This window comes from Lipotes vexillifer, unplaced genomic scaffold (assembly GCF_000442215.2).
Source record: "Lipotes vexillifer unplaced genomic scaffold, Lipotes_vexillifer_v1.1 scaffold1048, whole genome shotgun sequence".
Lineage (NCBI taxonomy): Eukaryota > Metazoa > Chordata > Mammalia > Artiodactyla > Lipotidae > Lipotes > Lipotes vexillifer.
In genome coordinates this window covers 432,625-446,364 of record NW_006785351.1, presented here as the reverse complement: position 1 = coordinate 446,364, position 13,740 = coordinate 432,625, and the positions used below count along the sequence as shown (strand labels likewise).

The 13,740-nt window shown below is 44.3% G+C and overlaps 1 protein-coding gene across 1 annotated transcript in view; it reads left to right on the top strand.

Annotated features, from left to right (window-relative positions):
• LRRC52 (leucine rich repeat containing 52) overlaps positions 1–7,917 on the top strand; it is a 17,220-nt gene extending 9,303 nt beyond the window's left edge. Inside the window, exon 2 of the mRNA XM_007457394.1 lies at positions 7,473–7,917. Coding sequence (XP_007457456.1) covers positions 7,473–7,798 — 326 coding nt within the window. The 3' untranslated portion in view covers positions 7,799–7,917. The remainder of the gene's footprint in view (positions 1–7,472) is intronic.
• Positions 7,918–13,740: the final 5,823 nt, after the last annotated feature.

Genomic DNA, 13,740 nt, shown 5'->3' with positions numbered 1-13,740 from the left:
GAAAGAGTTTAGAATGAGAGGGTAACAGGGCAAGGACAGAAGCTTTGGGGGAATGCCAACATATTGAAGCATCAAGTAAGAAGAGCAGAGAACTTAATAAAGTGAAGGGACCAGCAATGGAAATATGGTGCAGGGTGGTGTGGTCTTTCTAGACAGAGGGAAGAACAAGTGCAAAGGCCCTGGGGTAGAATGAGCTCGATGTAGTGGAAGGTGGGTATGGCTGAAGTGGAGTGAAGCCAAGGTAAGAAATGAGGTAAAAAATCAGAGGCCAGATCTTATAGGACCAACAGGCCATGAAGAGGCTTTTGACTTTATTCTAAATGTGACAGGAAGTCATGAAAGGGTTTTGAGCGGGAAGTGACACGATCTATGGTTTACAGCTGGTTCCCACTGCTAGATGGAGAGAGACTGTGGAAAGTGGGGACACAAGTTAAGAGGCTGTCACAGTTCAGGCAAAGGGAAGACTGTGGCTTGAGCCAGGGTAATGGTCCAGAAGATAAGAAGAGGTAAGAATCGGGATATATTTTGAAGGTAGGACTAACAGGATTGTCTCATGGTTTAAATTATGGGATGTGAGAGAGGAAACAGGAAGGGCTCCCAAGTTTCTGCCTGGGTGACTGATGAACAGTGCTGCCTTCCACCACTGAACTTTTCTAAATTGCCTATTATCCATGAGAATAATAACTGTCCACTATCTGGATTTTTCTGAGAAGATGAGTTATTATTCAGCAGGTCCAGCTCTAGGCCAAACTGAGAGCAAACTAGGGTTTGCCATTAGCTTCCAGGAACTGCCTGGTACCATCCCCTAGGCCTGTCATGTAGCTGGCTCCCCTCCTCCATCGAGAAAGGCAGTAGCAGGGGTTCCCCAGGGAAGGGATTATGTAACTGGCTTCTTTTTCAGAGGACTTTACACTTTAAGCCTTCTTTTATCAGTGGAATGAATGGTTCTATCTCCTGCTGACAGAATTTTGGGCACTGACAAGCACATGAGAAGTATTATGAGGAAAAGGCGTCTTTCTACCTCTAAATCTTGCCCATATACAACCACTTATACAAAAAAACCAGTCCTGTAGCCTAAAGCACCCTAAAGCACAGGAATAATAAGGTTGAACTTGCTGGATTTCAAGGTGTTCCTGTAGTGTTCCAAGAGTCTATGAATCAGATTTAACCTTTACCAAAATATGAACTCTTTATCCAAGGGAAAAAATTGTATCAGATAAGAACTGTACTGCCCAAGCCCAAATCATCCAAAGCCAAGGATGCTTCAGACCGGGAGTCAGCACACACTTTCTATGAAAGGGCAAATAATAAATATTTTAAGCTTTGTGGGTCTTTGTTGCCACTATTCACTCTGTCATTTGTAACATGAAAGCAACCATAGAATATATATGAATGAATGGGCATGGCTGTGTTCCAATAAAACTTTATTTACAAAAACAGGCTGCAGGATGGATTTGGCCCACAGGTTGTAATTTGCTGAAGCCTGGCTCATGCCATCAAGGGAAGACAGCTGGGTCATGAGGAAAAGAAGCTCTAGTGTGGCAAAGGTAGGAGCTAATGGAGGACTAGAAATGCTCAGAGGACCATGCATGAGGGTCTAAGAAGGGAGCTTTGCTGGCCAGGTGGCTTTGGTGGTGCTGGGCTGCTATATGGTCCAGTCTAGGTTTCCCTCTAGGGAGTCTTCTCCTCTGGGCCACCCACAGTACAGCAGAATATGATAGTTATCCCTTCAAATTCCATCAGAAGCCAGTCCTAAACAGCAAGGCCAAAAATATGAGTTTAAGAACTGCTGTATGAGATTAAACCAATAATCCATCCATTATCTATGCATTCAATAGACATTTATCAAACCTCTGTTTTGTACCAGGCACTAGGGATACAAAGGTGAACAAATAGGGTCTCTGCTCTCAATCAGTAATTGAGGAATAATAATAACTACCTTTTGCCATCATGCTGGCAGCCCTTGCATCCTCAGCCCCTTCCCCATCTGCACTTACCCTCATTTTCTTCTCTGCAGTCTCAGAGGACACTTCAAGGCTTACCCCTCCATTTGAACAGAACAGTCATGTGTTCCTGCCTCCTCCAGGACTTCACACCCCTTAGCTCACTGAATCCTTCCCCAGACTCTCATGAGGTAAGCAGGGATTGGTATTAGCCTAGTGTAGAGTAGTCCAAGGTGGCAAGAGGTTAGTTAGCTGACCCACCTATAGTCTTCTATCTCCCCAGGTTCCCTTTCCTCCAGCCGAACATTATGTCAATGACATTGACCCCAAGGGGCATTAATAACAAACAGTATTTAATTCACTCAACAAACATACTTTGAGGTCTAGTATGTGTTAAGCACTATTCTAGATGTTGAGGACACAACAGTGAAAACAAATCCATGTCTTCATGGAGTTCATAATCTAGTGGGCGGAGGCAGACAAATGAATAGTTAGTTGACAAATACATAATTTAGCTGGAGAAAAAAATACTGAACATCTAATGATGTTCAGGCAAGCTAGGGCCTAAGGAGGAGAAATGAGGGAATTAGGCCTTTCTCTAGGTTCCAGGTGGAAGTTTCATGACAAAGTGCTTAAGCTGATGGAAACTGGTATTTGCTCTCCAAGTTGCAGTGTAATTGAGAGACAAGTCTCCAAATTCTATCCTCTCACTTTACGTGGCCACCACATGGAGGCTGGCCTCCTCCACTCAGCCCAGACAGTTCCTAAGCAAGACTGCCCAGGGAGCCCAGAGCAACCATGCTCCTCTGGAGAGCTAAGCAGACCCCAGAACTGTGGTCACTTCTGCAGACCAAGAAAAGGAGCAGTTCCTCTTAAAACCACCAGGTTCAAGCTGGCTTTCTGAAGGAAGGCTTTCTGGGCTCCTGCATTAACAGGTGTGGTTCTGGGCCCCAGAAACTCTTGCTGCTCCATGCATTCTATTTTGGCAGACAGGTTTTCCACCTGTGAGCAACGTGCCACATGTGGAACTAAATAAGGGGGTAGTTTATGTTTCCTTAGGAACTATTTGCAGGAAGAATTTAAACATTAATGATACCTGTAATTGTACCTGGGCGCTTTAACTGGGGCAAATGTCCTGCACCCATGAAGTAGAGCTGAGGAAGTGATAAGATGGGGCTTAGTCACGTGTTTGTAATGTGAATGAAAGCCCTGGGATTGTGCAGTGCACAGAACACACAGCAGTAACTGGTAGCCTTTTCTCAGAGGCAAGGAGATCAAGAAAGGCAGAGACAGAATAATTGATGAACAATTTATTCATTCTGTAGCCTGGGAATAGTTAAAACTACTTAGTGGGGTGCTCAGGAGTAGAGTTTAATTTTGTGAAGCACCTTATATGGTGTCTAGCACATATCAGACACTCCAGGATGAGTAGATAGGTCTATAAACTCTAAAGTCATCATACTAGACTAAGAAAAGAATGCATGACTAACAAGCTAAAGAAGAGGAAATGAAATAATAAAATAGAAGGAACATAGTCAAGGGATAGGATCATTTAAAAAGTAGGGCAAATGGAAAACAAATAGTTAATCCAAATATATCAGTCTAACATTAAACATTAATGGGCTGATTAAAATAAAAAGTTTGCTAGATTGATGAAAAACAAAACCCAACTACATCCTGCTTACTAAATATACCTTAAGTATAGAAACATAGATCAAAAGTAAAAGGATGGGAAAAGCTACACAATGCAAACACTAACCAAAAGGAATTTGGTACAGCCATACTAATGTCATCAAACAGAGTACACTTTAAGGTACGAAGCATTACTACAGGTAATAAGTGATATTGATCAATGAGAAAAGGATAAATCTATCAAGAAGAGGTAACTTTATATGCATCTAATAACATAGCTTCAAAATATGTAAAGCAAAACTTGACAGAATTATACAGAGAAGTAGACAACTGCATAATCATAACTGGTGACTTTAACATACTTCCCCTGTAACTAATAGACAGCTAACAATCTAATAGTAACTGAGACAATAGTTTTGAAAAGTCTATAAAGTCAATAAAAAGTCAAAGAATATAAAAAGTCGATAAAGATATAAATAAAAAAAGATACAGAAGATCTGTATAAAACCACACCCTAATCAACATACAATGTACTCAACAAAGACAGAATACATTTTTTTCAGTGCACATGCAAAAACTACTAAAATCGACTTTATGTCCAGCCATAAAGCAAATTCTTGATAAATCTCAAAGGATTGAAATCATAAAGAGTATGTCTCTGACCACAGTAGAACTGAACTAGAACTCAATAATAAAAACATTACTAGAAAATCCCCAAATACTTAAAAATTAAGTAATTCAGTCAGTGAATGATAGCTCTTATTATCAAGAGCAGTAATGATCAGACATGGATTATGTCATCAAGAGCTAAAAATGTCTCTAGTAGGAGAGAAAAGATGTACCCCTTTTATAGCAAATAACCACCAAGCAACATAGAATGTGATAGGTGCAGTAGGAATGATACTAGGAAATGCTATAGATGAGTTCGAAGTGGGAACAATCACATGACTGCCCTCTGACGTGGTTTGGGAAGGGTTACTGGGGGTAGATGCATTTACACTAGACCTTGAGGGATAGGAAGGACTTGATCACGCAAAAATTAGAGGAAGAGATATTTGATGCAAAAAGAGCCGTGTAACAAAGCTAACTACAGATAAGGGGGATATGTAATCAAGGAATAAAGACAGTTTAATTTGACAAGGGCGGAGTACTGGGAGAACTCAGAAGTAAGGTGGGAAAGGTAGGAGGGGGCAGATCCTGAGGGCTCTGAACACAAGGCCAGTTGATCTGGGTGTATTCTGAGCCCCACAGGGGAGTCAGAGGAGGGTTTTGATCCAGAGTGTGCCTGGCAAGAGCCTAGCTTGCAGAAGGGGAAATCTGGCAGGAGTGTGTGAAATGGTCCAGAGCTGGGAAACTGGGAATGGGTGGAGACAGACCTGCTAAGAGTTGAGATCTCACACCTTGGCGGTGACAGGCAATGAGGGGGGGAGAGTGAATGCAGCAGTAGAAAAACCCTCCCCACAGATCCACCCACAACCCTCACTTAAAAGCAGCCTAACAATGCATTAAAATCACTGCCTAATTGCTCCTTTCAAAGTAATGCTCCAAAATGGAGAAATATGCGTTTAATGTTTAGTCTCATCTCTGCCACCCAAGCCCCAATTTAAAAACCTAATCTTTTTAAAAATAGAATGAGATAAACTGCCGTAGGCACACTCCAGACCCTCAGAATCCCATGTTCTCCTTTCTCAAATACATCTTTCTTTGTATATTCCCATGTGGTGTCTCTGGCAGCTTGGGCAGGTCTCTTGCTAGAATTCCTGAAGGTGGCAGGGGCCTCCCTTACTCCTCACTAGCCCCACTCTTGGGCCTCCTGGGCAAAGCCCCAGAAGTCCTGGAAGCAGGCTGACTAGAGACAGGTCTTGAGGTGTAATTGTGTTCCTGTCCCTTTACAGCACCCTGAGATGGAGGCCCAAGGCCCCTTTTCCTCTCCCACGGGCCAGGGTTGCCCTGAGGGCCACTGTCTCACACTCATTCTAGAGAGAAGCTTCTTCCTCTCCTTTCCTCTGTAATCTGTGTAACCAGTGGATGTAGCAGCCCCCATGCTGGCTTCCTCCTCATATGTCTACAGCCTCCTCCATCAGGGAGTCCTCACAGCATCACAGACTTCAGGCCATCTTCCTGAAAGTAACAAATGACTTCACTATAGGTGCACTGACCCAGAACCAGGGTTCAGGGAATAATGTCCAGCTTGGAGAGGACTTAGCACTCAGCCTGGACAGCTGTCTCCAGCCACCCAAAGCCAGCTGCCTCCTACCCAGTCAGCTCACTTCTGTATTCCTTTCCCTAACTCTCCTGCTTCTAGCTCCAGTCCAAACCCGATTTCCCTCACGTCCTTGGTCACCAAGGATATCAGTGTCTTCACATAGTCTGGAGTTTCTACCCTGATCTAGGTGAAGCTTCTCCCCACACTTGCCTCTCTCTGTATCTCCCACTTCTGCCAAAAAAGCTCAGATAGCTCAGTCTGGGTTTTCTCTGTCTCCTGTCCCCTGCCTGGAACCTGTCGGTTATCCAAAACCTTCAAGTTAGGAAAACTTCCTGAGTCTCAGTTTCCTTATGTGTAAAACAAGGATGATAGTGTGTGTCAACGTTGCTGTAAGAATTAAACGAGAAAGCATTTGTATATCATTTAGCATGTAGACAGAACTTGGTAAATATTAGCTGCTATTATGATTTGGAGCATAGTTGTCTCAAACCCTGGTATCAACCCTGAATGTGAGCTCATTTATCTAATGCTCATTTATATTCACCTGGATACCGCTCACAGGCGCATCAACACGGTGGAGTATATGGAGCTAGAAAAATGCAGGGCTGACGACAGGGCTCTGAGTCATCTGTGCATCTATTGTGCACAGTGTATTGTGTGCACTATCGTGTACAATAGCTTGCCTACTCACCTGCGGCAGTTTAATCCTCCTAACTACCCTGAGAATAGGTATCATTCTTTGTAAGATGAGGCAATGGTATTCGGAGACAGAGTCAGACATCCCGCTGAAGTTTACCAAATTAGTAAGTAACAGTGGGTTTGCACCCTAGTCTGTCTGGCTCCAGAGCCCACTTTGCCTTCTGTGATATACTGAAGTCCGCAGTGCTTGGTGTGGAAAGGTGCTCAGAGAAGGAGCCAGGCAGCTGAGTCAGTGGCTAAAAAGGACTGAAGGCTCATGTAGATCATATGATCATCCAGTGATACCAACATCACCACTGGGAAACAGAACTGCTTCCGGTATTGGCTGTCTCTTTTCCCTGAGCTCCTCCTTTATTTCTCCAGGTTGGGGGTGGATGGGGCTGAGGGTGAGGCATAGAGAGCACATAGTAGGCATTTCCAGAGAATTTTGTCCCTCCTAAGTGGCGTGCGATGACATTGGGTGGCCTTAGCGATCCCTGGCTGGGCTCAGGAACAGGACAAGGGGAAAGGACAAAGCGGAGGGGCAAGGAGGGGGTCAATAAGAGGAAGGGGAGACAGAGATGACAAGCACTGGTGGAGTTCTGTGGAGTGTCAACACTCCAACGCGATCTTGCTTAAGTTTCCAACCTCCCAGCTCCTGCTGTGGTCTCTCGTTCCTTGAGGAGCCTTAGAAAGCAAAGCCCATTTTCAGGAGGTGAATCTGAACACAGCTAAGCCTCGGGCAAAAAGCAGTCCAGGAGCAGTCTCAAACCTTAATGTGCCCAGAGATCACCTGGGGATCTTGTTAAGATTCAGATTCTGATTCAGGAGGCCTTGGGGTGGTGCCTAAGATTCTGTATTTCTAACGGGGTCCATGTGATGCCGATATCGCTGGCCCGCAGACCACACTTTGAGTAGCAAGAGTCCAGAGAGCCTCTCCAAGTCCCTGCTGGCCTCAGGACCCTGGGAGTTCTGCTGTTTCAGCACTCTGCCTGCTGTGTGTTTCCTCTTAGATGAACAAAATGCCACGTGCCTGGAGCCCACAGAACTGGCAGGGTGGCCCATCACGAAGGTGGGGAACCCGCTCCGGTACATGTGCGTCACGCACCTGGACCACCAAGACTACATCTTCCTGCTGCTCATCGGCTTCTGCATCTTCTCCGCGGGCACCGTGGCCGCCTGGCTGACGGGCGTGTGCGCCGTGCTCTACCAGGATGCCCGCCGCAGATCGAGCGAGGATGAGGCAGAGGACGAGCTCGGGCAGAGGGTGGAAGTCAGCAGGAGGATTTTTCAAAGCAGGGTGGACTCTGGCCAGGACGGGTTTCCTCAGCTGATTTAGTTGCCAGGCGCTGCTGTCTGATGGACCTTTCCCAGGCTCCCTGCTTTCCGTCTTGCCCTCCCCTTCCCACTCCTCAGAGCTGTCTTAGAGGTTGAAGCCTACTAGTAAAATAAATAAAACATTTGGTGGCCATTTCACAGGTTGGTCCTTTCCTGTTCAACCAACCCAGGAATAATTCCTTGATCTCAGAAGGAAGGCATAGAACAAAGTCTAGAGAAGCTGTTGGAGGCACCTAAATGCTGAGGAAGTCCACCCCGAAAGCGGGCCAACTTGTGTTTGATGAGCACCTACTATGCTATGCCCCTAAACTAAGTGCTGCAGGGAGGGATATGACAAATACAAGATTTGAGATCCGTCCTCAAAGAGCAACAATTTAGGGCAGGGTTGGGGGGGGGCAATCAAGATTAAAATGATTCAAATGGAGAAAAATACAAGGCAAAATGACAAGAACTAACATGAATGGAATATGTCTATGGGCTATCTTCACACTTCACCTCCTAATTATCACAACAATCCTACTTTACAGTGACACTATTTTACTCAAATGGTAAGCAGTACAGCCTCCCAAAGTCCACATGCTTTCCTTTAAACAAAGCTGCCTTTCAAAGAAATGTTTAGCAACATAACCAAAGGTTCGTCGTGTCAGCCTTGGACAAAACGAAGGAGGGAGGCACACAGAGCCAGCCACCACTTACTGAGGCCTAACCAAATGCCCAGCATCCTACCACGCTTCAGAAACATTTTCTCATGGGGTTAATCCTCACAACAACCAGGTCAGGAGGTCATTGTTTCCTCATTTTTCTGATGCTCAGAGAGACCAAGTAACCAGCTCAAGAGCACACAGATGATAAGATGCAGAACAATTGCTGAACCTCAGGCTGCCTGACCCCAAAGCACATTCTCTATGCACTGTGACCTCCTGTCTCTGATAAAGCAACAGAATAGCTAAGTATGTACCCATATGGTCCTGCTCTCACGACTGCTTAGGAGAAGGCAAAGAGAGCAGAAGGCAGGGGTGGCTCAACCCAAAGACCCATTCCAGGTTTTCCCTTTCTCTCTACCCAGATCAAATCATGCTCACGTTCAAAACTAGATCACAGGCCCACCCAGCTGTCCCTAAACCCCCAACCAGACCTGCCTTTACCTCTGCACGTCCGCTGTGAATTGCACGTTATTCCCCCATATTTGTCTGGTGTGATGGTTAAGAGCGTGGGCTCACAAATAGGATTCCTACCCCTGGTTTTGTCCTTACACCTGGTTTTGTCCTTACACATGTGTGAACTTGGGCTTCCTACTTGTCATGACCTTGAGGACAGAGGCTGCCTGTTATTCTCCATGGACACAGCACATGCCTTACACAAAGTAGGGGCTCAATAAATGTTTATTATTGCATTCTATTTAAATCCCAGCTCACCAACCATTCTTATTCTGTTATCCCGATTGTGAGGGGTGACCATGGACAAGTTATTTAACTTCTCTGTGCCTCAGTTTCTTCATCTGTAAATGGCACTCATTATAGTGCTTACATCACAGAGGGATATTGTGAAACTAAAATGAATACCAATTATAATAATATATCCTGGAATACTTTTAGACTTACAGAAAAGTTACAAAGAGAGAACAGAGAATTCCCATATAGGCTTCACCCAGTTTCCCCTAAAGTTAGCTCATATTACAGTTATCTCACAGTACATCTGTCACAACTAAAAAAGTAACATTGGAATATTACTATTAACTAAATTTCAGACTTTATTTGGATTTCACCAGTTATTCCCCAATGTCCTTTTTCTGTTCCAGGATCCAATCGAGGTTACCACATTTGCATTTAGGAGATTCTTAAAAGTAACAATATATCTAACATTTATTGGGCATTTCTGTATGTCAAGCATTGTTCTGAGTGTTTCTATATATATTGACCCATTTAACTGTCAGAATAACTCTGTGAGGTGGATATTATCATTATTATTATCCCCATTGGATAACGAAATTAGGGCTTAAGTAACTAGCTCAACATTACACAATAAGACCAGAAGTCAAACCAGCTCTGTCTGACTGTTTCCCCCAAAGCTCTAGTCAATAGTAGCTCTCAAGAATTTAAACTACCAAGATAGTCTTGGCAAAAGAAATCTGAATTGCAGCTTTGCACAATAGTTTCTCCCCTAAGAGGCCCTGGATCTTTCCACAGGAAAAAAAAAAAAAAAAGACTCAGCATCTTCTCTGACTGGCCCTGAAGAGACTGCAGTGAATGGGCAGAATCAAGACACTCGGGGATATTACAGTCCAGTTTGGTGGAGACATAAGTAAACAGGTGATTTCAGGCCAGAGTGGTAAGTGAAGGGTAGGCCTCGGAGTTCAAAGGGACACAAGGGAGGGATCCCTAACCCAGAAAGTAGTAGGGAGACTTGAAAGGCTTCCCTGAGGAAGAGACATCTAAGCTGAGACTTGAAGGTTGAGTTGGGATGAGCCAGGCAAAGTGGCAAAGAATATATGTGGGCTAGGGGGTCATTCTAAGTAACAAGAACTACACATGCAAATGCCCAGAAGTGGGAAAGAGCCTGACACATCATTATAGCTAGAATATAGAGTGGAAGGAGAGGAAGACAGGAGAGATCATGTAAGAGAGAGACCCAAGGCCAGACTCTGAAGTCCTTACGCATACCTTGTGTTACTTAGGGTTATGATAGGTTCTGCTGCAGTAACAGATAAACCGCAAAGTTTACTTGGCTTAACACAACAAAGACACTTTTCACTCATGTAAAGTCCAATGTGGGAAGGGCAGGTCCACTGCAGAAGAGAGAAGAGATGTAATGGGCGTGTAGCTCTTACCTCCCAGGGCCTGGAAATGACACATGTCACTTTCCCTCACACTTTGCATAGCCCCAACTTCATGGCAGTCTGTGTGCCAGGAAAGCAAAATGCGATGGTAGACAAAATACTGCGTCTAGTCTATCATGATAAGGAATTTGAAGTGTCCCCTGGGGACCCCAAGGTCCACTCAAGAGTTTTTAGCATGAGAATCACATGGTCTAATTTGTGCTTTAGAAAGCTCACTCTGGCTGTAAGGTCTTCACCTTAGGCGAAGGGAGGGAGGTATGATGGAAACTAGCATATTGCACTTTTCCAGGGGAGACAGAGGGTGACGGAGCAAGGGCTGTGGCACTGGGAACAGAGAGAAGCAGATGAATGTCAGTTATGTTGGAGGCAGAGTTGACAGAATTCTGTGAGTGACTGGACAGGGGAGGTATTGAAAGAATGGATGGGAGGAGGATACAGAGAAAGTAGAAGGAGCTAAGGAGGGTGCCCAAACTTCTGATTTGGACAGCCAGGGGCCTGGTAGCACCAGTCACCCAGGCAGAGAGAACCATCGTGGTGTACTGGATGTAAAAACTGGCCAAACAATAAAACATGAGGAGCGGGACAGGGCATGAGGGGCAGGCGTGGGGAGAGGTGGGGAGACAGAAGGTTAAATCATTATTCTCTTCAGTGGAAAGTCAATAGACAGTGCCTAAAATTGAAAAATCAGATAGAAGCAATGTAAGCCTATTCTTTAGAGATACCAAAAACAATCAGTCAAAAGAGTTTCAAGTGTCTGCCTCTGGGGCGGGAAAAGCATGGGGGAAAAGAATGGAAGATTGCTGTTTTTCATAACAAATTTTGTAGAACGACAACTCTTTAAATAAACTATGTGCTTCTGTATTTGATTAAAAAAATTTTTTTTTAAAAGAAAAGACTGGCTTGTCCAGGGTGTTGCTACCTTCAAGAGGTGTCTTTAACCACCTTTTTTATACAGAGGGGTATCTACAAGATTTCAAAGGACAATGTGCCTGCCAAGGGAATGTTCCTACTCCCTGCCAGATTTCTTCATTCACACTGTGCCCCTGAGCTTGAGTCCCAGAAAAACCAGAGAAGGCTTTCTAGAGGAGACCATGTTTAGCCTAGATCTTGAAAAGTCATAGGATTTCATGGAGGAAGGGACACTTCAGATGGATGGTAAGAGTGAAAGCATGGAGGTATGACAAAGAGAGATGTGTTTGGGGAATGATTGTAGTTCTGTTTGGCAGCCTGAATGACAAATTGAAGTGACTCTAAGATGGAAACAGAAGATCAGTCAGGTAGCTAATGAAACTGATTTTCACAAAATCTGGCCCATGGGCCACCTGTATCAGGGTTCTAAGGATCCCTCAGTGCTTCTAAATCTTCAGGAGAGGGTGAGACAGTAATCTGCATTATAATATGTTCTCTCGGTGAATCTTATACATACTAAAATTTGAGGAACGCTGGTCAAGCACGAGGAGATAAAGTCCTGAAGTAGTGACCATGTGAATAGGAAGGAGGAAATGGTCACCAGACCTAGGACCCCATAGAATGCCAGGGCCTCTTGGGTCCACAGTTGATCTCGGCCATCAGGTCAGCGTAAGTGGCCCTCCTGCCTGCAAAGAAATGCAGATGCTGGGGAACCAGCAACACCCAACAGCTCCTGCCCACCACCTACTGCCATTCCTGCCTCATTCAAAGGATGCCCACTTCATACGATATGGTAGGAGAAATAGCAACTTCCAGTTTCAGCTTTTCCATTACACGTGTGATCTTAAAGATGTCACTTCATTGCTTGGGTCTTAGTTTCCCCAAATGTAAAATGAGGTGGTTAGACTAGATTACCTCAAAGCCCACCTCATATTTAACCTTCTGAAAACAACTATGGATAATATCCAGAATATACAAGGAACTCCTGAAAATCAAAATGATAAATAACAAGAACCCCAATAAAAATATTGGCCGAGAATATGAATGGGCAACTTATAAAAGAAGAAACCAAAAAAAAAACTAGCATATAAAGAGGTGCTCACACTCATTTGTATTCAGAGAAATGCAAATTAAAACAATAGATGTTACTTTACACTTATTAGATTGGCAAAAAAATTGAAAACTGGATCATGTCACATGTTGGCAGGGATGTGCACTGCTGAAGGAAGTAGAGATGGGTACAGACAGCCGGGAGAGCAATCTGGCACCACTTAAGTCAGATTGAGTGTGTGCCTACCCTACCACCCAGCAAGTCCACTCACTCCTGGGTAGATCTCCTGCAGAAATGATCACACAGCCTATAATGGAGTACACATGAAGACATCCATTGCAATGTTATGTGTAGTGGCAGAGAGTTGGAAGAGTGACTAGGTAAAATGTATAGAGTGCTATCGAACAGTTATAAGCAACTAACTAGATGTACATATAGCAAGATGGGTGGATCTCAAAAACACAATGCTGAGTGAACAAAGGGAGAAATATAATGAGAAACGTCTGTGATTCTCAAAATCCTGAAACCCTGTGGTAAAATCTAAAGTCCTTACACTGTCCTACAAAGCCCCACATGATCTGCCTCCCCTGTCTCCATCACCCCATTTACCTCACTGACATCATCTTCTACCAGTGTCCCCACTACTCACTCTGACCCAGCCTCACTGGCTGCCCTGCTGTTAACACACGCCAGGCACTGAGACTGCAACAGTCTTTGCACTGGCTGTTCCTCTGCCTGGAATTACAAGCCCTCAAAATCCCCCCCCCACACACACACACAGTCCCCCTTGCCCTGCTCTATTTTTACATGAGACAATAATGAAATGTAATAATAAGTAAATTTTATAATCGTCTGAAAGATAATGAGTATTGTCCCACATTTACCACTAGAAGGTGAGCTCTGTGAGGGCAGGAACTTTCGCCTGTTTTGTTCCCTGATGTCTCTCAAGGCCTAGAACAAAGCCTATCATAAAAGGGGCCTTTATAAACTTTGGTTGACTAAATAAATGAATGGTGAGTGGGAATGAGAGTAAAGAGTATTAAATAAAAAAGAGAGGCACCTAGCACAGGAAAATTATGATGAGGCTCAATTTATTGAGGGATATGAGTAATTTAACTTTGTGTGCCCAAGATTTACAAAGGGGGGT